We start from the raw sequence: 24,517 nt of genomic DNA, 5'->3' as shown, positions 1-24,517 counted from the left end.
GCACCTGTAGGCCTCAAGAACTGGTTCTGTGCTCGGTGTGTGTGTGTGTGTGTGTGTGTGTTACTGTCCGGGAACACCATGGGTGTTGCAAAGTTGACTAAATCGTCCAAAATGTAATGGAAGTAAGACAACAGGAGGGTTAATATATAAATAACATACAAGTTTTGGTTAGCAGCTCTGAAACCTTATTATTATCAACTTCGGGCCAAATGAATAAATAAAAACCCTGCAGGAGCAGAAGTAATCAAAGTTTACATGTTTATCACTGATATCTCAAAGGCCAGGGCTCCAGCCGATCCCAGATTTTTCCGGCACCTCCATTACCGACACAAACAGCCCTGGGCCTGGAAATTGCCTTTCTGTGTCCAGAGGCAGAATTCACTGCATCTTGAGAAAATACATCTGCAAGGACACAGACGTCCTCTTCAGGTCCGAACCTTTGATCCTTAAGAGACCCCCACCTTCCTTTTACCCCTTAGGTACAGGCATCAGTGTAATTGAAGATCATTACAACCCACAATGCAACCCTCTCAGAGACCGTCTCCATAATGGAAATGAATTGTTTGGCGCCGAGCTGCACACAACGGCAGAAAATGGAAGCCAAGAGGTAGACAGAGCGAGGGACGTATTCCAAATTGAAATGAAGTGGAAATATGCTGTCCGCGGTGCCATTAGTTAGCCAAGGAGCCGAAACGAGTAAGATTACTGGCTTACATTTGTAGCTCCTCAGTGTTTTTGTTTTGTTTCGCTGAAGTGGGGTGGTAAGGGGGGGGTTGGGGTTGTGTGTGCACTTCAAAAGAATTTGCAACAAACCTAATTCATCTGAAGCGTAGGATGAGCTGGTAAGAAAGATGAAAGTGAGTTGGCATGGAAACAGAAAGCACATCAGTGCTCGCTGGCTCACAAAAGAGCTGCCTGTGTTGCATGTTGCATTTCTGCGGGAAGGGATCCAAAGAGGCTTCAAGTGCTATCATGACCTTACAAACAAAATTAGCCAATTATGACTAACTAGGGTGCTCAATTTCCACTTTTTTATGAGACCGTGTCTTTCTCTATTTTTACACAGGCCTTTTAATCTGGAGCATAGAATCAACATTTTTGTTACACACCTTCCAGTATATTTCCTCCACGCTTGTTATGTTGGAGTGTTGCTGATCAACGTGAGGGAACACATTCAAGATTTTCCAAAACACCTGAGCTCATTCCTTCTCTGTTTCACACTTTCTCTCGACCCTTGGCTGTCCCCATCTCCGTTGTTATCACTTTTTATCTTATCGTAGACGCAGGTGAAGTATTAATTGGCGAGCAGTGAGAGACCATATCTATTTTTCTCCATTTGATCTCAGCTAGGGGAATTCCACAAGTTGCTCCTGTGCAGACCTCCAGTGCTGCTGCACACACACACACACACACACACACACACACACACACACACTCACACTCACACTCACACTCACACTCACACTCACACTCACACTCACACTCACACAAAGACACATGCACGAGAAAAGTCAACAGAAAGTAAAGAACTCTGTAAATATGTCAGAAATAAAGTTTTTCTGCAAACTACAGCAGCATTCAAAGAACAAACACAATGAGAGAAAGAAAAAAGAACATTAAAGCAGAGAATCACTTCCAGAAAAGCAAACATTGTACAACATTGTTGCCTCTAAACATTGGTGGTCAGAACATTTTGAAACAAAGAGAGCCTCTAAACAGGTAAACCGCCAGGACACATTGTTTACCATTTCATGTTCTCTCTCCGCGGAGGAGTTTGATCTTTTTCTCCTGTATATCCCGCAGTGTCACAAACACAATGCAGTGTCTCGCAGCTTCAAAGGCCCATCGGTGACAGGTTCAGGGGGGAAAAGATCAAATATTTATTTCTAAGACACAGAATGGAAATTAAAATGAAACACGGTGAGAATAGCAAAAGAAGTGCTTGTGTCAGTGGTGACAGGGCCTCGCTGGAGGGGAGAAACCTTTGGGCTCTCCTTTGTGTCGGGGGTTTGTGTGTTTTTTATTTTTGTGGACGATCGCTGTTTCTCTTCTTGAATTGCCTGTCGGGAGAGTTTCATCCTTAACCGAGCTCTTTGTTTGACAGTCGGGGAAACAAACGGACTGGTTTCAATTATTCCTTCCAACTGAAAACCGTTTTCAGCCCCTTATGAAGCTTTTTGGTTTCCCACTCCTCACTGTAGCAGACTTTGTGTGTGAACGATTGCAGGCTTGTTTTACCCTTAATTAAAACTTCTCAGTTTGTTGCTTGTTATGGCACCAAATCCTGTCATCATATCATCATATTAACTGGCAAACTTCCCTTGGCTCACTTTTCGCTCGCTGCACACCAACAAAACATCCCTCTGGGCCTCTGTGGCACGCCTAGCAAAGAGCTAATTGAATTAAACTGCATGAATATGACTTACTGTATGTCTTTCCGACCAAAGAAGAACATCACTATTTAATGCCCTCATGTTTATGATTAAATGGGATATTGATTCCAGCACTTTAAAAGCGATGTGCATTTTATCATATCATCCAAACAGCTCTCTCACGGTTGCTTGTTTACAGCAAAACCCGTCTAAATCGTAAACACAGATAGCAAACGCATGCATGCAAAATCCCCAGAGCAATTTGAATACCAATCCTCCGCTAACACCCCTTTTGACTCTTTACGCACTTCTGGAGGAAGAGGCTTAATCTCTCCTCTCGGAGGCGAGCCGGGTTGTCATCTGAACTCTGGGCGGGCTGCGGACCGTTTGCAAGATGAGTGTTTCATCGATATAACAACAGGCCTGACCTCGAGACGCCTCCCAAGCCAAACTTCACAGAGGGAGGAGGAGGAGGAGCTGCCTCCACTTCTGTTAAGTGTGTGAAGAGGTGGAGGGCTTTACTGGATTATTGTGATCCCTGCCTGGCTGCCGCTCGCAAGGGAGCGTCTGCACTGACAGTCATGATATAAGGAAGACACTTCGCTGGCAAGTGTGCTCCTGATGTCACTTTTCTTGTGCAATTTGACTTTAAATGTGCCGCACGTGTGCTTTTTTAGATTCAGATTCTTTTTTGATTCAACTTCTTTGAGCATTAGGAAAAGCGCAATACGAATCCCATGTAATATTAACTTTATTGTCATTGCACAGAGTACAACGAAATGCATCCAATTTGCATCCAACCAGAAAGTGCAAAGAAAAGTAAAGTAAATGAGGTTTCAATAAATTCACATATATCAATCTACATAAAGGTATACATATTAATAAGATAGATAGATAGATAGATAGATACTATATTCATTCCAAACTGGGAATAAATGTATTTTGATAAGGTGCAATTTTAGAGCATAAACATACAGTATAAGGTTCTGGTTTAGGCATATATAAGTTCAGTCTTATAGTATTTCTTATCAAATACAGCATACAGCACAAAAGCCAGAATTCAAATGACCTCCCTTTTCTCCTCACTGCACCGTATCATTCCTTGTTACATTTTGTGTATGTGTGGAAGCATCTGAAATGTGAGCGTCTGCTCCAGCAGAGTAGAAAGCGGAAGAGAGACCAGCCGGCACATGTTGAAAGGCATGGCTGCTCTTTAATGTGGCTCCAGCTCGGGAGTCCCGGGCCTAATGAGGAGCTGTGGAGCTCCGCTGCTCCGTCTCCAGCGCCTACACTCCAGCAGCCCACATACTGCCACCGCTGCACCACTCAGGATCATTAAGGAGATGCTCCCAAATTCCTCCAGGGACCCTGGGAGAGAAGAATGAAAAGAAATCCAGGATTGGCACGCAGGAGGAGTTTGGGTGAAAACTACGCTCCAATCGCCAGCAGCCACACCCAGCAGCCAGCACACACGCACACACACACACACACACACACACACACACACACACACACACACACACACACACACACACACACACACACACACACACACACACACACACACACACACACACACACACCCACCCACCCATTCAATCAGAACACATTTACTATTGACCAACACTCTGTCTATTTCAAGACAGCTGGCCTTGTTTACTTCACTAAAGTTTCATATAACATCAGTAGACACGGGGCCGGTTTGATCAAATCTTCTTCTGATTCTCTTCTGGTTTTAGATTGTGGTTATTTCTGATTCTTGGCTTGTTATTTGAGTAAGAGAAGAAACCGAGCAATGTTAAAAGCCACCAGCATTGTTTGCAGATTTGAGAAAAACTCAGTCCTTTTTCATAAATTGGCAGATTTTGGGCAGAGGAAACTTTTTACAATCGGCTACACATGTTGAATGTTCACTGTTGACATGTTTGAGTTTTACATGCTAATATTAACCTATTCTAGAGCAATATGACTAATAGGGTCAGCAATGAATGGTTTATGCAGTGAACATTTTCCATCAAAAGCTCAAAGGATTCCAGGTGATGTTCAAAATGAATGTTTGTCCAACCAAACACCTTAAACCAAGAGGAATGACTAAAAAGCAAATGTTCTTATTGTAGTATTTCCACTTCAACTCTGTCAGCTTGGCTCCTATTGTCAGTTGTCAGTTTGCACTCCAGGATGATTTTCAGATGACAGAACCTGTGTAGATGCTGGGTCGTAAATGTCAAACATTGTTAGGTACACTAAGAGAGGATCAGGGCTGCGTTTCCAAAATGGAAATGGAGAGCACTCATGGTAACACGGGTAGTGTCCTGAGTTTTGTGTTTTTTATTGTTATGTTATCATTATAAAAAAAAAAAAAGGGTTAAGCCAAAAAGTCAGATGGTCATCCCAAAGGTATTTGGAATTGGTTTTAAAGAAGATTCCCAAAATGTTAACATGTAGATTTGAGTGATAAACACACACATTCTTGACGACTGTTTTTAGTGCTGTGCGACAAAAAACGACTTTCATGCATTATAATAATACCACACTGCACTAACACTGCACATCCTAACAGTATCTTGATGACAACCGCACTTACACATCAAAGTGTTGCGATGGAGAAAGTAAAAATTCCTGAGCAGGAAATATTGGTGCACTTCTGTGTATGTCTGTATATGCATGTGCTGTGACAGTGCTATAGCGCCCAACATGGTGAATAATCCCCAACACCATCAAAGGGTCCTCAAGTAGGGAGCTCAGGCCATGACAGCGGCACATACAGCGAGTCTCCCAGCCTGTCTCTTACCCCCCGGGGACAGCACAGGCCGAGGAGAAAGGGGAGAGAAATAGAGAAATGAGGAAAATGACGGGAGAAGAGAAGGGGAAGGAGCCGGGAGGGGAAATTGGAAAAGGGGAGAAAAATGGAGGAGAGTTGCTGGTTGAGGAGAAGAGATAATGTTAGCTGCCGTCAGTTCAAGAATATTTAGGAACGATTCCTTTGGGTGATGGAGACGAGGTGTGGTAGATGGTATGTCCCAACGTAGGGCAGCCTGCTGGCAATATGAAACATGGACTTGTCTCTAACTGAACTGACTCTCACTGATTTATTTTTGGAGTGAGCAGTGCCAAAAGATACAAAAGAAAAAGTGCCAAATAACAATTTGATGGAGCACCTGAAGTCCCGACACATTTGAACATGGTTTGCACAAATGATTTATCTTTGCATAACATTTCTAATTCACAAAAGATGTTGGCAGATAAGAGTATTTACGCAAAAGCCATTATCTTAGTGTGATCTCAAATGACTAATTTTGAAGGACTTGGGGTCCCTGAAAACAATAACCTGAACCCACCTGTCAATAACACAGCTTGTCACAACTTCCGGTCATACTGTCACTTGATTTTTCAGTTTCAAAATTTGAATTTCACAATATGCAATGGACTTTCCATGAGAAGTGATTTTAGAAAAAGGTGATGACCCTACTGTATATGAAATCAAGTTAATTTTCATAGACCAAAACAAGTCTAAAAGAGATTTACAGTCTGGACAACAGACAACTTGGACACTAAACAACGCCCTCTGTATTTTAACCTCAATTTGAATAAAAGTCAAAACTTCCCAACATTTTTACAATATGCTGCATGTCATGGTCAAACGATATAAATGTATGTCTGATAGCTAAGTAGTAATTTGACCGAATACATTTCCATTTTATTTTTTGTCATCGTGCATGTTCTTTGCTTGTTTTTTTAATCTCTGTTAGTAATTATCACATCTTTTCTATATGACATCCCCATCACTGTAGCTTCAAATCCTCTCCTCTCTCCTCTCTCCTCTCCTCTCTCCTCTCCTCTCTCCTCTCCTCTCCTCTTGGCATCAGTGTGTATTGGCCTGTCGGGGAAACACAGTAGATCACAGCTGGCTCGGTGCCCACAGATAGAGCGACTCTCCAGCGCCCTCACACTTTGCCTCAGATCCCTCGCCAATTCTCGGGCCCCGCCTCGTAGGTCAGCCTTGGCTGCTCTCTCCACCCTGACTCCGTCCCCGGAGGAGATGCCCAACCCTCCTCCTGTGGCACAAGAGTCTCCTGCCTTCTCCTGCCAGCTCTTCACACAAACCGAGCAGCACACAATGCAGTGTTTTTGTTAGGAGATGGACATGTAATTAACCCCGGACCATGGGTGTTATTACTGCGTGTCAAAACTCGTGGAGAGGTTCGGAAGGCAGTTTAGCAAAACAGTGAAGAAAGCTTGTGAGGGGGGCTAGATTAATGAAAGAGCCATCCATTAACCTTTGTGACTCGCTGGCTGTTCTCTCAGTCTGCACTTCTGGGTGGATCTCAGCAATGTGAACGGCAGAGACAGAAATTATTCACGTTTTACTTTACTTACTATTAATGACGGATTTTAAATGCCATTTTCTTAATGTCTTTCATTTTGTAAAGCACTTTGAATTGCCTTGTGTTGGAAGGTGCTATATAAATAAACTTGCCTTGCCTTACTGCTGCAACAGTTAAACAATTGACTGAAAACTCATCTGTAACATTTGATAATTCACGCTAAACATTCCCTTGTTCCAGCTCTTCATTTTTCTCTATTATTCTGTTTTATAGAACATTTGATTTATGAGTTTTGGACTGTTTTTTGGACAAAAATAAGGAACTTGAGACTGTGGTATCAGAGCCCTCTAATGGCCATACTGTAGGTTGTATTTCTTCTAGAGCAACACAGTAAGTAGTTAAGGAGATTGAGATGTATAAATGGGTCTAACAAAAATCAGATACGGGAGACTACTTTTTATTTTCATTGTTCCCACTTGACTCAACGTTACAATTATTTTTTTACAGAGTCCACCATCGTTCCCTGTCCTTGACCAGGTATTGTAATAGTGCCAGTAAAGGCCCGGACACACCAATCTGACAACAAATAACTGACACAGACGGACCCCAACTGTTGTGTCTCCTCTCCTCTCTGCGTTTTGGCCATGTGTCGCTGTGGAACGCACCGCAAAGACTTCAGCCGACGGCCAAGAAGCACGTACAAACTGCGCATGCGTGAGTGGCAATAACTCTCCTTACCAGCAGGCGGCGGTAGTGTGTATTCGTCATTCAAAAGAGGCAACAACCGGAAGACAGACTGCGTGATAACCAAGAGAAGAAGAACAGACTGCGTGATAACCGAGAGAAGAAGAACAGACTGCGTGATAACCAAGAGAAGAAGGACAGACTGTGTGATATAAACAAACAACAAATAGCGTGTGCGTTCCATTTTCACTCTACAGCGAGAAGCTCATGGGGCTTTCCCGAACCTGTGTCGAGAGCTGGAGTTAAATGAAATCTGAGGTTTGTTTGGGTCCCTCACTTCCGTTTCGCTTCTCATGCACTGATTCGCTAAGCTGAACAGCCAATCAGAGTGATTTCTTTTGCCGACTGCCTTTGGCCGACTGTTGAATCGGCGGGTTTTCGGCCGAAAAGGCGTCGGCCCGACGGTGCGGGACACACCAATCTGAGTAGGGCGTGTCGACGCTCATCGTCGGCCTGACGCCCACCGACGCCGATAATTGGCCTGGTGTGTCCGGGCCTTAACGCCTACCTTAACTCTGACAAAGTGGTAATTTGAACCTTTCCCTAATCCTTATAAAGCTATTTTGTACCCTAGATTAATTTGTCCAGGTATCAAAAGTTGTCCGATCAGAAAACCGCTATGAGGCCATGAACAAATAAGGTATTGTGTGGTTTAATTTGGTTTACATTTATGGACATATCACTATTTCTTTAACCTTTCATAAATACAATGATTGATTGAGTAATCATTAATGAAAGTAATTGTAATGTGCAGCTTTATTTATACTGTATACAAATACAGTACAGATGACACCTACGGTTCCTGTTTACCTTTCCTTTCTTAGAAACTGTGAATCGTCTGAGGTGTCACAGTTAAAATTAGATTTGCACAGTCATACGGCTCAAATGTTGCTTTTAATATAAAAGATAGTTCCCGTCACATGACCCTCTAAGCCGTCCCTCCCCCATGTGCCAGCACTGTGACATTGTTCATCAGCAATTACATAAAGCCTTTACAGCTGCTGTCGATGTTAGGCAGCATCTATTCACATGCAGATGTTACTAAATCCTCTTCTTGGTTTTTTTCCGGGGATGGCTCATTTTCTTTTGGCTCCCCCCTCCCACAGCCCCCCCTCCTTCAGTGTATGTTTGTCTCCTTATTTGCATGTATTGCCAAAAAAAAGAGGTTAAGCCCAAATGTGGATGGTACAGAAATGTTAATTGGTTGCGTGGTCTATATAATCAACCCCTGCACGCTCTGGGGGACTGTATAGATCACAACTGATAAATATTTTATTCTAGCTGTTCGTACAGCATCCCCCATCGCTCTACAACGCTTCTTCCCTTTTAAAGGAAACCAGCCGAACAATAGGCCTGATATCTTTCTCTTTGCTTAGTAATTTCTCTCTTTCCCTTCTCATTCTCCGCCATCCCATCCTTAAAAAGAGGCTCACAGCTGCCCTATCAGCAGGGGCTCCCTTTCATCATATGCCGAATCCATTGCTCACCATTTTTTTTCTTTCATCAGCCTCGAAATAAGTCTGGAATCACGGCGACATTACGCAACATGCCGTAACACTATTACCTCATTGTCACATTTTAGCGTTGTGATGAAGGCGGGCACAGTGTCTTCCAACACCGTAATCCAGCAAATCCAAACGTCCCCTCACGCGGAGAGACCCGCTGTGACTTCCTTCCTCTGCCAGACAACCACACTGTGGCTGCTTGGCCATCTCTAATTATTTCATGCCCCTTGGTTCTGGGTGTACGGGACGACACGGCATACTGTTGGAGAAGAATGAGGATGATTGACAGCCAGTCTCCATCCCACAGGAACTCATTAGGCTTCCTGACTAAAAGCTAGTGGGCATGCTCATGCTGCTCCTGCCTCCTTCTTCCTTTGGTCCTCCTTTTAATCCTACATTCAGTAAGTTGGAAAAAGAAATGCCTGAACTGAGCTGCGAGCAGAGACTGAACTTACTGTGCTCTTATCTCATCTGATGTGACGATCAGCTCAGAATAAAAACATGTCTTTGGACTCCGTGTTCTTTCATTTTGAGTTTCTTTTTCTGTGTTAGTGTTTCTCTGCTCATCTCAGCCCCTATGACTCTTTTGCATTTGAGTTTTGGAGTGTTCTCCCTCTTGCTCGCTGTCTCTTGCGTTCTCTTCTCATTTCTCTTTGGCCCTCTTCTTTCTGCCTGTCCCCGGGTGATACAAGGCAGTGGTGCGGGTTCTGAGAAACCCTTGAAGTGTTGGCTGCTCCGAGAGCACTTTAAAGGACCATTTCATCATGTTCACGAAGCAGCACTTGAGACCAAACTCAAATATGACTTATGTGAAACTAGCATAAACTCCCTGGAAAGTTTTGTTGCACCCTTATAGTTTCGTACCAATTTTCTGTGATGTGGATGTCAGCCCTGTTGCTTGTTTGAAGTCCTGCACTTGCTTATCTTCTGATCTCCATGCATGCATATAATGTTTCTAGCTCAAGGAAAAAGGAAAAAGTGCGTCACTGAAGCTGATAGGCATTCATTATGTTGAGTTTGAACACTGATCTGAGCTTTTCAGTTTCCAGAACTATTCTATTGCATGCTTCAATCTCTACATTTCCTCTGCTACAAAAGAGCTTGAGGTGCAAAGACGGCTGCTTTCAGTCATTCTGTGTCCAGCCTTCACTGGGCTTTGTGGAGTGGCAATTATGACATGCCAATTAGACAAAGATAGAGGGATGGATGTGCAGCTCTCCCTTTTCTAATCCGCTCCCAAACTGGGAAATCTCCAGACCGAGTCAGATTTGATTCACTCGCCGCCCTTCATTTAACACATCTGTCTCCACACACAGGCAACAATGGCCTGGCACAAAAATAACACATCTGGAAGGCAAGAGTCTAATTTCAGTTTGGTTTTGTTTCATATTTGTCAGGTCTCCAATATAGTTTTTTCTCCCAATTTTCACAAAGCATTTTCTACTTTTTCAATTGAATTTAACTTAATATTCCACGTTTTAAACAAAGACCTATTAAATTATATTAATTATGTTTTATTTCAGCACAAAAAACTAATGTTTAATTGTGACTTTAAATTAGTTATTCCTCCTGTCTAGATAATGAAGTAATTAGTTTATTGCCGCCATGATACACACACACACACACACACACACACACACACACACACACACACACACACACACACACACACAAACACCATCTTGTCTACAGAGGCATTTCTTATTAAAACTGTGTTTGCGTTGTTTGAGTTCACATTGACCCAGCTCCATTCACCGAAGCTGTTTGCTGTCTCCCAATTAGCTTCATAACACATACAAGCAATTCCTATTTGAACTCATGCAAGTTAACGTAGACAATTACTAGTTCTCCTCACAGTGTAGTACCAAGGCTTTAAGGCTCTACAGCTTGTTGTGGGAGCCCGGGTAAATACAGTGCTGTTTGAAAAAATGTTGATGGTGACATCACAGCGTTTCATTTGAGATTAACATTATTTACTACATTGTTTGGCCTGGGTTTAGCTGTAAGAAATTAATGATTGATTTTAGTGGGCCATAAACACCATCTTTTTTCCGTGCCAAGCCAGTGGTTAAATATAAATTAAGAAGAAAGCAGAAGATTAATAGGGTCTGTATCTCCCTCAAATCCCCCTTGCTTTATGATCTGTTTGATGTCTCAAGTGAAGAGCTCATTCACACTAAAATCAAAGACCTGTCATCTCGGTTGCAGTGAGAACAGATCATTTCATGCTGCAGGTCGTTGGGCATTGGTTTGTTTTCAAGCTTTCAGGAAAATGTAAGTAAGTAAGTAAAACTTTATTTATATAGCACCCTTCTGATGTACAAAGTGCTTTACAGTACAGTACACAGGACACAATTCAAAGTACAACTATAAAATGTAGAATAAAAGGCATAAAACAACAGCAGGTAATACATACGATAATACATAGGATAAAACATACTGTAGCATTTCCCTCCGAATAATGGTCGTAGGCTTTACTGATAAATTAGAATTTATTTGTAACTCCAGACCCAACGTAAGAGCTTGAGCCTTTTCGGGAGGTGCTAACATTTAAATATACAGTCCGTTCTTCTCTTTCTCCGCTGTTACATAGAAGATATTACTTTCTCCGTCACGTTGTTTTCAAAAGCTACAACCACTTCCTGTCAGCCGCGTTAACTGGCCTTCAAAATAAAAGCATACAAATGAAACTGGAAGTTCACCTAAATTACATTATAAGATATATATATAAAACTGCAACGAAAGCAACAAAAACAATGCAACATCCCCTTCAGTCTCAAATAACACAAATTGGGTTATCTACACATACGATAAAACACCAATAAAAGACAGCTACTAACTCACCTCCCCCCACGACCCGAAGGCCTGTCGGAAAAGGTGGGTCTTTAACTGCCCCTTAAAAATCTCTATTGAGGCAGAGGTTTTTAATGTTATTTCCACACTGAGGTTTTTAGGGCTAGTCTTTTTATCGCTGCATGCTGACCAACTTCTTTACATCACTTACTTACTTATCATGGGATGTTTACCAAACCGACTCTGTAAATTGAGTCTTTTCTAACATGCTGGACTTTTTTGTCATCATTCAAGGTGAACTTTAGTAAACAACAGTGATGTATGAAAACGGTTACCTTTCACCTTCTTATAACCCTTTTGATGTCTTCTTTCTTAAAATACTACAAATCGCCTAATTAAAAGGACAGATCTACATGACTGCTCATTGAAGGGTATTTTTTTCTGACTCGAGGGACATCTTTGCTCAGTGAGTCATATCACACAGTTTTGTGAAGCTTGTGTTATATAAGTAAATTCCCTTTAGTTTTAATTGCATGTTTTATGAGGCACTCGGCTGAATGACTCACTCACAAGCAAATCTTTAAGAAATACTTTACCCACAAAATGACATGCATATCACTTACTCACCCTTACCTTTTCTAATTCTTGAAGGAATCGTAGTTTGTCTCACAGGCCTCCACGGTGAACTCGCATTCAAACCCAGAGAGAAGCCTTACATTGAAGTAGGGCTGCTCAATTAATCGTATTTTAATCGCAATTACGATTATGGCTTGCAACGATTACGAAAACAACGTAATAGAAATAAAACGATTCTTCTTTAAAACATTTTTTAAATGTATAATCTTTTTTTTGAATTGTTTTTTCAGTTGAATTGTACTTCAAGTTCAGGGTAATCAACTGTTAAAAACATACCGTTCACATTTTCTTTCTCCAATACATTGATGTTTTCAAAGTAAATGGACAATCGTTTTTAATAATAGTGATATCAATTATTGACCCAAATAATCGAGATTATGATTTTTGCCATAATCGAGTGGCCCTACATTGAAGTAAGTGGGGCGACGTTAAACCAGGAGTTCCCAAAGTGGGGGTCGCAAAATGATTATAAAATAAAAAATGTTATCAATTTTCTTTTTTTAAATTATTATTAATAATAACGTTTGCATAGACATTATGCAAAAGGGATCCCCCGTTGACAATCCACTAGCATAGTGTTTCTCAAACTTTTTCATACCGAGGACCACTTAACCAATAAAAGAACACTCAGGTTTTACACCTCTTATGAAATGTAGACTACATTTATACCGAGTTTATGTCCGAGACAACAGACTACTGAGAGATATGCAAAATACACCGCATGTAGTACGACACAAACCTCCGCTGTGGATTATCTAAACAAAATACAGTAAAACTATGGTCACAGGCCCAAGTTTAACTCTCTGAGGCCTGCATGGTCTGCCTACAAAACTAAAATAAAAAAACCTTTATGCAGCCCCAACCACAGCCTCTGATCATCAACAGACTTCATGCAATGCTTCATCGGATGCATATATTAGATAATAATCTCTATCTCACTCCTAAAACATCTAAATCTACTTTCAGCATGGTTAAATGTTCATAAAATACATCCATTGTTTGTTCTATATGCTTCTTGAAATCCAAAAAACACATTGTTTTTCTAGAACAGATTACAAATTGCCTGAAAATGGTACAAACAAGTGGCAACATGTATGATGAAGGTGTTGTGCTGGGCTATATAATGCCATCGAAAGTTAAACTTAAGCTCGCTCCATTGCGGAGATATTCCAGCACGAGTGCGGAAAACTTAAATGAATTCACTAGCACCCCAGGGGTCGCCAGTCTCTGGCACCGTTATTTTGGGGGTCGCGGGCTGAAAAGTTTGGGAACCCCTGTGTTAAATAACAGCAAAACTATTTCAAAACATCTTTTTACAAACTGTCATAAAACTACTGGATGAACCATCCAGAGCTAATCAATTAGCTAACAGACAGAAATCAAGGTTTACTTTGATAACAGATAAATCATTAAATATTGTTAACGGTGCCCTGATTCTAGGTCATGAAACGTATTGATTATCTACTTTTCTCTCTGTTTTATTTGATAATATACCTTTATCTTTGGGATTAAAGAGTTGATCTGACAAAGCATGCAATTTGAAGATCTCGCCTAGTATTTGTGTTCATTTAAAAGTGAGTTTGCCACTAAAGTATAAAGTAATACGTATAACAGTTAGTTAGAGCAGTTAGTTTGATCCATCCTTGTGTTTTTCTCCAGGAACATGTCATTAAATTAGAACAATGCCCCAGACCTGTTCTTTTTTTTGTTTTTAGTTCTTAAAATAATTATGCTTAAATGCATCTATCTTGCCCTGGAAAAACTGTTTTTCTGGAAAAGTTAATTCTTTTTTGTTGGGCTTTTTTCACTAATTAATCATATTTAAAATATCAGCAATATAACTACTGCCAACATCTGTCACAACTATTATGTCTGACCTGTAAAACCACTTGGTTGAGGACAGGAAACATCAGTGTTGGACTCTAACAATGTTAGCATATGACACAGGATATTAACCAGCACCAACATCAAAGAAACACACACACACACACACACACACACACACACACACACACACACACACACACACACACACACACACACACACACACACACACACACACACCTCCACAGTTGTTTTCACTCATGCTTCTTACTGTACTGAAAACTGAAAGATTGATTGTTTCTTTGAGTAGATGTTTTTCCCCCCAGCTGAATAAATATGTTTGTAATACTTCAAAATACTGTCTTCCAATGCAAAATTTGAACAGGTGACCCATTTCAGTGAATACTCTGGTCCGATGATCTCTTGTGACGTTGTGGAGCAGGATGTGGTCACGGCAGATGTGATAAGTCTTACGGGAGCATATTGCGTGAGCCTTCACTTATATTACGCATGTCAAAGCAGTGAAGGAAACCCACACAGCACCACATGAGAGTAATGAGATGAGACAAACAGAAACCACAAGCAACAACATAACAAAAACGCGTAGTCCTGTTAGACGTCACGACTGGGCTGCTCAATGTAAATAAACATTGTGTTGTGTGTGTGTGAAAGAAAGAGAGAGAGGGGGTATTGCTGTAATCGTGTGCAACCGTGGATTTTAATTATGCTGCGCCCAGAGTGCCTCCACCAATCAGAGTCCTTTCTCAGGCACGCTTCAGGGTGACCGCAAAGGAACAAAAAAACAAATGCTGGGCCAACAAAGCAGCCCTTATCCAAAGCCTGTTTTGTAATAGCAGCAACAGAGCTGTCAAGGAGGCGTTCAGGAACCTCCGTTTCTCCATCCTTTTCTCCTTACCCCAATTTCTGCTCCTCTTCCTCCTCTTTTTGACTTCCTTACTCCTTTTCTTAACCCATCTCGGGTGCATTCATCCTCCCTCCTTCCTTCTCTCCCTCGGTGTCACTCGGCCCATCTGGGCTGTCTGGTGGAGTTGGGAACATGGGTCGCTGTCAGGGGAGCTCAGTGGGGCCCTGTTGAAGACACAAAGGGCGGATTACTGCAGCTGCCAGTCACACTAAGACCCACACAGCAGCTCTTCGGAGTCTATTGCAGTGTCCTCAACCCTCACACCCAGCCCTATCACAAAGGGACATCATTAGCTCCGCCACAAAGCATCTCCCCTCGTCACCCCGTCTTAAGAAACACCGCAATCAGGCCCACAAATAGCGTGATTAGTCAAGATAATATGCATGAGTAATGTATGCTAAGGCAGTGTCATCTGCTCAAAATAGGAAGGGTACGTTGTGGGGCTTTGTTTTTGAGGAGCATCTTTCACACGGATTTCGCATCATGATGAGTATTCATAATGGTTGTTTCACTTTTCAAATATATGTCCGTGTTTGGGACGTTTTTTAGCTTTCAAGGAGGCGATTGTACATAAAAAGTGTCAATAGATAAATTTTAATTCCATAATCAAGAAATACAAAAGCTTTATGTCCTGGTTCTTTTGTTCCCTTTTCTTTAAAGAATCGTTTGTCAGAAGATTACATTTCTCATAAAATTGTAATGCTCAACTGAATCATGGTTATATTATATTTTAAGCAGTTTTAATTATAAATCAAATAGTTTTGTTTTAATTGGACTTTCCAGGAGATTTTCACGCCACATGACTTGATCCTGGCATCTGTTGAAATTACATTTTTCTCTGAGAAATCATTACAATTGATCTTAATTGCAAGAACAAAGAATCCCCTACCCATCACTCTCACATCATCAAACAAGCACAATACACATGGTTTCCTTTTTTCTTTCTCCTTATTTAATCATCTCTCATATCGCTGAGAAGAAACAGTTGTGTGATGTTGAGTTGGACCAAGATTCATTTCACTTTTCACCCACTGTGATCCGGCCCGATCCCCTATGACGGATCACGCTGAGCGTCTAGCCCGATCTGCTAATGCAGCGAAGCCAAGCAGCACTGAGGGGGCCTGAAACACACAATCAGCGCTCCAACGGCATGCTGGGTCGCCAACGCAGTCCAGCCCGGTTATAGTGTTGGCTGTAGACCAGGAGTGCCCACAGTTTTTCAGCTTGGGAGCTACTTTTAAAAGGACCAAGTCAAAGTGGCCGCCCCTGCCCAAAGTCATGTGGTGAGGCCCTGTGTGTCGCGAGCGGAGGGCGTGGGGGGGCTAGTGGACTGCGAGCACCGGAACCTCGAAGCGGCGGAGAAACTGTGGCGGGCTTACACTTATTGTGCCGCATCTGCGCTTCAGATGAGGAGATGAGGCCCCACTTATACCCTTTCTTTAGTAGAATTGTATAAATTGGAAGGCTAACTAGGTAATCAGCTCACCGGTGATTTGCAGCTGGCGCAGTTGACCGCGCATGCGTGTTGAACTACGTGTTAGAAAATATGAGATCTCAGACTGGCTTACCTCTACGTCAATAGGGTGACCAGGTCCCAACAAACCAAATGTGGGACAAGGAGTATGTTTGTGTGACCCCCCCCACCGGGCAAAAAAAAAATCTATATCTATTCTGTTTCATTTGGTTTATTCAACAGCCTCCAATAAACAATGACAGAAACTGAAGTCAAAATGCAGTAACAATTTAGTATCTTAATAAAGAAAAGTAAACTAAGGCTAACCAAGGCAGCAGGCATTATTCACTTCAAGTGTTTAGAAATGCATATGCAAATGCAAATGTAGGCACAACATAAATTAATAGATAAAATAAAACCATAAGTACAAGTATCAAAACTGGCCAGGAGGGAACAAAAACATAATAATACATACAATAAAATAGCTTTCAGTTTTGTCCATCACAGCAACAACAGGTGGGCCCCCCCACAGTGTGTGGGCTATTTTGTCACCTAGAACAACTGGTGTCTTTAACTCTGTCAAACTCTCCACAGAGGCAGGGGCAAGCACATCTGTTATTATGGACGCTGCTTTTGTACGACCACATGACATTTCTTTACTATCTCAGAGTCTGGAAAAATGCTGCTGCTGTTACCTTGTCTGAGTGGCCATCATTTTTTGGTTTGAGTAGGAATGTCTCCATAGAGTGGGATGTCTCTTTTTGAGCTACACGTTTCTTGTGAAAATCGCATTCTCGGTGTCTTTTGACGTCGTATTCACCGCCATATGAAATTGAAAAATTACTCTTGCAAAGATTGCAAAAAACTCTTGAGAGTCGCCCTGCACTGGCTTCAACCACGGGTAAGTGTCTTCCCAGTCTTTGTTGTATGTGCATCTTCTTTCCTTCTTAGCTGTAGTTTCAGTTTCCTCCATTTTCCATAACCTGCTGCGTCGCCTGCGTTATTGACTGACTTTCGTTGTTGTTGTTTGGCGGGGGCCGCGGGGGGGGGGGGTGTGTGTGAGTGAGTGAGTTACTCTCATTGGTTAACACTTGACCAGGACCCGCCGTGTGTTACAGTTTGATTGACAGGAAACACACCCCCGGGATGATAGCCTTCCCTGCTTTCTCAACAGCCATTTGATAAATCGGATTTTAGAAAAGCGTTTTAGCCTATCAAAATGAAATATGCGGGACATCGTCTCAATTTGCGGGACGCAACAAAAGTCGTGAAAATGCTGTGCAGTCCCGCGCAAAGCGGGACATCTGGTCACGTCAACGTCAATCAAGTGGCAAATGCCATAGTAAAGATGGATGATAGGCTAACTTTTCTTTTTTATTTGTTTTTGTTTTAATTTAAATTATTTTTTGTTTTGTTTCAATGCCATGCAATCTACCCACACTACCTTCGATCGACGTATTGGGCACCCCTGCTGTAGATTATCCATAATCTCATTTAAATACCTACTTGTTCTCCCGTGCCTTTGCAGACCACGTATATGACTCAGCAGTCTTTCTAAATCGGAGTTTTCTATTTTGTTGTGTTTTAAAATGTTTTTACATCATGTGGCTATAAGGATGGTTTTATTGTCTCGTGCTTTTACATTAGTTTATTTTTGTCCTATCGGTTTTGTCTAAATTTATTTATGCTGCTTTTGTATATATTTATTGATGTACAGCACTTTGGTCAACTCTGTTGTTTTCAAATGTGCTATATAAATAAAGTTGGATTGGATATAATAACGTCTCCATTCATCAAGTTTGGCAAGTTACAACACTGACTTGCATTGAGGATCACTTTCTCTCTTCAAGAATGAAATATATCTTTCTTCTGCCTTTGGTCGTGTTATTCCACTCTGCATCAAGACTACATGACGCCGATCAAAGGGTCAACATCACTGGTGCTCATGCCAATAATCTTGAGACAGCCTTGACATTTTAGCACTCTGTCTCCATGAGAGGATGTTACAATTTCTCTGGTTGTCGACCTAATCATAAAGGAATAGTTCAAAAAATGTTGGGGAATTTACTCAATCGTGAAGAGTACGATGAAGAACAATACCACTTTTATCTCGTGTGTTGAATGTAAAGCGTCACCTAGCAGCCTGGATAGCATAGCTTAGCATAACGTTGGAAACTGGGGGAAACATGCATCCTGTTAAAAGGAACCAAATTCTGCCTACTAGTAGCTCTAAAGATCATTAATAAAGGATATATCTTAATGAAAACCGAAGAGTGAAACAAACATATCCATTACTGTTATGTGCATGCATTTCCTTATCTATCTATCCACTAGAAATTGATTTCATAAATCTTCGATTCAATGAAAGCAAGACCAATTTTATTTTTTAAGTACTGTTGATTAAAGTTTATTTTACGGAAACTATTAAAGGAAAATTCTCTGCTATTACTTATTAGCCATATCTGAGTACTATTACTTCTATGTTGGTTAATCGCATTGCACGTCTTCCCCTTTAATAGTTTGTTGACGAACTAGACTTTTCCATATCAGTTGTTTTGTCATTGACTGTAGGAATTTGTATAACTTGACAAACTCTTTGAATGTGTTAGATTAAAGCGAGGAAAGATATAAAAAAAGAGGCTTGATAAAGAGGTTGAGAATGCCTTTTAAGTCTGAACCTGGACCAGTGTCGGTCTACAAAGAGAGGAAACTTTCACATGTTTAATGTGGTGGTGGTGGGAGGGGTTTCTGTCTACGGAAATGTCTGAACATTTAAAGTGTCATCAATGGTGGATTGGCCTCTCGTAAATTATTGCTTTAACTTCCGTCTACTGTATATGCGTCTTTGTCTCTGCATCTTTACATCGTAGCTCCTGAAAAAGGGGTACCCCAACAACAGTGGCGTTTCCAAATAAATCAACCGTCTATAAAAAAAACTGAGAAATGCACGGGGGAGGCTTATTTATGAGCATTTCTCTAAGTCAAAGCCAGGGCGAGACAAGTGATTTATAACAGGGTAAATTACAGAAACAGAAGCGGGATGTGCAAATACTTACAATACAACAAATCAAAAGTGGCAGCAGGTCACTATGCCCTGAAGAAAATGCGTCCCTGATATATTTTTTGCAAGAAAATGTTGATAAATGTTAGCATGCAGTGGCACTACATATCACTCTAGTTGGCCTTTTTTCAGGAGTAGACTTTAAGAAGCAGATGGCAGGGTGAGGCAGGGCATGAAGGATTTTGGCAGAGCCACTTTACTCTACATCCTCTGGGATTTTACTGTTTCAAATTTGGCTTAAATTGGGCCGCGACTTGGGCGAGACTGAGGCCAAGAGTTCAAACGCTCTCTTGGCCGCATATTTCAGCTGCAATAAAATTAGCAACAAGACAAAACAGGCTGCAGCTTCACAGCAGACTGTACGTCTCGGGCCCCACATTCTGTATGTATCACACTTCAGAAATATTACCTGCAACCACATGTTGGAGCTCAAAGAAGTGTGGATGGGAAAATTATATTTTCAGTTTAAAGAAATGAAGGCCAGTAATGGAGAGTCGGAGTCTGCCTTTGATCTCCCCCCTTCCCACACGGACATTTACCAACACATGAAGCCATGCGTGCACCCTAACATAAACCTCAACACGCATTTTCCAGAAATCTTTTTACACACACACACAATTACTCACACACAGTCCCAGACAGAGCGTTGGAAATGAGTGTTTACATGTGTGTGAAACCATGGCTTTTAAACAGACAACACTAAATTCAAAGATGTAATTCAAGATAGAAAATAATTCACTTCAATATTAGTGATCGCCACCTTTTTATTCAAAGTAATTAAAGCGGTGACAGGATAAGTGAATTATTTTTGTCTACTTGAGAACATGGCTTCTTTTTTTTTTATCCAGCCTGAGGCTTGCCAAGAAGAAATTACTCATCTGCAACAATTTCTTCATGTCTGGAGACGTGGGGGGAAAACCCTAAGACAAAGGAATGAAATCAGTTGTTTCCCCACTCAAACACAGCAAGCCTCAGAAAAAAAATATTCACTGATGCTTTTAAAATACAACAAAGGAGTGGAGCCAAGGTGCCTAACTAAACCTGTCAAATTGGCAGCATGTGCCTGTGTCTGGAAATGCTTTTCTCTCTAGTAACAACTCCCGGGAATTGTGGACTTCTCTTCTGTGAGACTCAAAGAAATCAATCAGCACGAGAGTGAATCACACTCCAGTGGTTTTAACAGTTAATATCCTGATGGTTCAGGCTGGTGCACACAGGAAACCAGCTACCAACCTGGTTAAATATTGCCTGCTTGGGCTCTTTACACAGGCCCACTCCAGCTTTATAGAAAACCCACACAAAATGTAACCAAAGAAACCTGCTTTTTTATTTCACTCCCTTCACGAATCAATTGTTCATTGCAAAGTATAACCTATGAAGTATGAGCTTAAATGATTACATGCAAAGAAGGGAATCTATGATACAGAGTTTAATATTACATATAATGAGAATACAGTGTTTTATATATCTAGTCAAAGCTAAGATTAAACTTCACATTTTCTTTATTTTACAAATTAAAACAACCAAATATCTTGTGACAAATTCCTTAAGAGGGTTTTTAATGTTATGGCACCTTAAATCCCCTCTTATCAGTCGTTTTTATATTAACAATGTGTCTATTGAGTGTGACTTTAAAAGAGGTAGCTCATAGTGACAAACCTACTTAGTGTAACCACCCACATCTTTTAGCTCAATTCATTTATCTTGACTTTATTAAGATTCAGTGTTAATGCTCTCATTAGCACCATTTTCATCCATAGAGGGCAGCAATGAAAAGCAATAAAAACCCACTGTACTCTAACTACCAAGCACTAAAGGACAGTGACAAAATAAGCGACTATCCGGTTAATATACGGGAGCATTTTGTAGCTGAAGGGCCTGATATTTCCCTCAGGAGTCGGTAGGGACCAAAAATAGAGCTTAAAGAATAATTAACGTTGGACTTGTAATCATCGGGTTGCTTGAAACCTTTTAAATGATATTGTTGTTCTGTGAGCTGGATGTACAAATAAGCAACATTGACTTTAAATGGTAATAATATGTCAGTGTGAGTGTTGACTGCATGTTGTGCCACCCATTGGCCGAATAAATCAATTATGGCAAGTCAAATTTATCAAAATAAAGAAAAAAGAATCACAATTGATCAAATCAACAATACTTAACCCCAACCTTCACACACCCAGGCACAGTCACGCACCGGCTTTCAAACTAATATGTACACAAGCTTGCAAACACACACACACACACACACACACACACACACACACACACACACACACACACACACAGACACACACACACACACACACACACACACACACACACACACACACACTCACTCTCTGAGCAAAAGCAGGCTGGCTGTGTTTACTGTTTAGCCCTGCGTGTTGATGTGATGAGACACCCAGGCTGATAGCACAGAGTACGGCCGCTCTGTGTTTGATCTCAGGGCCGGGGACGGGACAGCCGGCGGAGCGGGGTCAGCGAGGTGTGCTGTGTGCTTGATTACAGACTGGATGGGGGCCCCCGTGACCTCTTAGCAGGTCAGCTCTGAACCCTGACCCTGACACAGCAGGCCCTGACGCAGTGCTCAATGCTTTCTCCAATAACACAGTGGGATGAAAGGAGTAGCTGTGCGAGGACTGGACCACTTCCCCTCTGGACCTGAAGAATGTAGCACGACACAGCCGCGCACAGCGAAGGACGGCTGGAGGTGGAGCTCGGCCGGCCTCTGGACATATGTGGGCCCCGCGCAATAAAAAGGAGACTTGTCATGCCTCTCCAACCTGATCAATTACACCAGTGGAGACCTTGCCCTTTCCCACAGGGTATCAGAAGGAGAATACCCGTACACTTTCACTTAGAAAAGGACAACAAATGTGAACCTTTTCTGATCTTTTGTTTCAATATTTCAGTAACCGCTGTGTTGCATTGTGTGATAAGTCATTTCAGATCATTCTTACAGTTCACAAAGTTCAACAACTGCCTCCATCAACAATGGACCCCATGGCGCCAATGGGCAAACTCAGCAGATTCCTACAAAGTGACAGTCCGCTGCGGTGAAGGTGAAGTTTGTAGGTAAACACCTTCACCATTAGCTTCCCTCAAGGCACCTGGGTCAGCCAAGTGTTAAGTGACAGCGGCACAGGGCTGCCTGTGCACACAAAGGAGACACTCTGCCTGATACCATCACCCCAGAGGATATTTATTTTGGCTGCAGAGAAGCAACACTTTCAAGTATCGATCTGAGCATGTGGTGTGCGTTGAGGAATGTCAGAGATAAAGATTTCGTCTCTGCAAGCGCATGTTTGTCCACCGATGACGGCGGCGTGCAAGCACTCAGGTGTTTGAAGCTCGGAGAATGTAAGATTATACCGTCTCGCCTGTGAGAGCGAGCCAAGTCTGAGGGGAAACGTGATCTCTAACTCTCCCTCTCTTTCTGTGAGGAGCGTACTCGGGTGCTTCTCTCTTTTCTGTCAGCTTCACCGGCTGGCAGGGGTAGAAGGGCGGAGTCAGGTGCCACTTTGTGTACATCAGTCTTTGCGAGTAAAACAATGGAGGTGTCTGCTGATTGGATTAGATAATCTGTACAGTGGGTGGAGGATCCTCATGAGGAAACACTTTTTTTTTTTGGAAACCAGAGCGTTTATTGTAGAGACAGAATTGAAATGGGAAAAAAGGGGGGATTTCATGTGGTAAGTGGTCCTGGTCTTAAGTCAAACCCAGGTCTAAGCCCCAGTTTTACCAGTTGAGCTATATGGAGGCCCGCAAACTCGTTTTTTTTAAATCTACATTGTTTCAAATATACTGTAGTAATGCAGTAGCTCTTCGGATAGCATTGTCAGTCAGTTGGTTTGTCGTCTACTTGTATGGATTACCATGAAGGTTTTTACATTACGTTTTAATTTAGCTGACGCTTTTATCTTGTATCATGGTCCTCAGAAGATGGATCCCACTGACTCTCGTAATCCCCTGATTCTTCCTCTATCACCACCGGCAGATTAACATTTGAATTCATCCAGTAAAAATATCTAAACATTACGACACGGATTAGCTCAGTATTTTTGTCATGAAATGTAAATGTCCCTGATGATGAATCCTTATGACTTAGTTAGTCCTAGCCACTTTCCCTCTACCGGCACCATGAGGTTGATGATTGTGATTTTGAACAACATCTCTCAACAGCTATTGAATGGATTACCATGACATTTGGCACAGTCATGTCCCCCCCCCCCCCTTACACACTTTGTAAATCCCCTAACTTTTCATAAAGCGACATTATTAGATCAAAATATAAATGTGTCCCACAACTTTGGTTTATGACGTTTTACTTCTAAATCAAATGACATTCAGCCTGTGGATTGTTTTGTTTGTGCTAAACGGCAAATGTTAGCAAGCTGACACGCTCGACTATTATGGTTAGCATGGTAAACATTCAACCTTATAATCTGCTACCATTGCACTTGAAACACATCACAGTAGGCGAGTGTTCCTTGCCTGGATTCTTTACTGCTTCCTAGCTGTATACTCTAGCCTCTCCTTTCCAAATTGGACACATCCAAAATATATACATGCATGACAAATTCCCCTCCTTTTCCATCAAGGAGATAATTTCATTTTAATGACAGTTTGTCTGAGACAGCCTCCTGACAGCGTTGCCATAAATCCACAGATCACAAGTCTGCGCCTCTCTTCCTCACCTTACCCCCAAGACACTTACCTCCCCTTCCAAAAAAGGTGAGTCATCCTCCACCAATCAAAGAGCCGCACAAATAATCACTCACCTCAGACCTCCCCTGTTTTTGATTTGCACGTTTGATAAATAGTGTCTTTTTCACTGCTTTAATTGCAAGCTCTTTTCATCATAATTTGATGTTT

The 24,517-nt window shown here is 41.7% G+C and overlaps 1 protein-coding gene and 1 long non-coding RNA gene across 13 annotated transcripts in view; one reads left to right on the top strand and one right to left on the bottom strand.

Moving 5' to 3' along the window:
- The window catches only part of lef1 (lymphoid enhancer-binding factor 1), a 102,507-nt gene that overhangs the window by 29,443 nt on the left and 48,547 nt on the right, over positions 1 to 24,517 (top strand). For 10 of the 12 annotated variants that reach the window (XM_079652166.1, XM_079652157.1, XM_079652162.1 and 7 more), the window contains exons 1-2: positions 22,876 to 23,002; positions 24,312 to 24,376. The exons of 1 other annotated variant lie outside the window; for it this stretch is intronic. In XM_079652166.1, the coding sequence (XP_079508292.1) occupies positions 22,891 to 23,002; positions 24,312 to 24,376 (177 nt within the window). In that variant the 5' untranslated portion in view covers positions 22,876 to 22,890. Of the gene's footprint in view, positions 1 to 3,667; positions 3,794 to 22,875; positions 23,003 to 24,311; positions 24,377 to 24,517 lie in introns of those variants that run through there. One more of the 12 variants, XM_079652164.1, reaches the window with a different exon arrangement.
- On the bottom strand, positions 3,602 to 17,393 carry LOC307020793. Its single transcript, XR_013802980.1, has 3 exons — positions 17,274 to 17,393; positions 15,117 to 15,289; positions 3,602 to 3,740 (listed from the first exon to the last, which is right to left on the bottom strand). It is a non-coding gene; the product is annotated as an uncharacterized lncRNA (long non-coding RNA).

Source organism: Notothenia rossii, assembly GCF_949606895.1.
Source record: "Notothenia rossii genome assembly, chromosome: 1".
NCBI lineage: Eukaryota > Metazoa > Chordata > Actinopteri > Perciformes > Nototheniidae > Notothenia > Notothenia rossii.
This window is presented reverse-complemented; position numbering and strand designations above follow the sequence as displayed.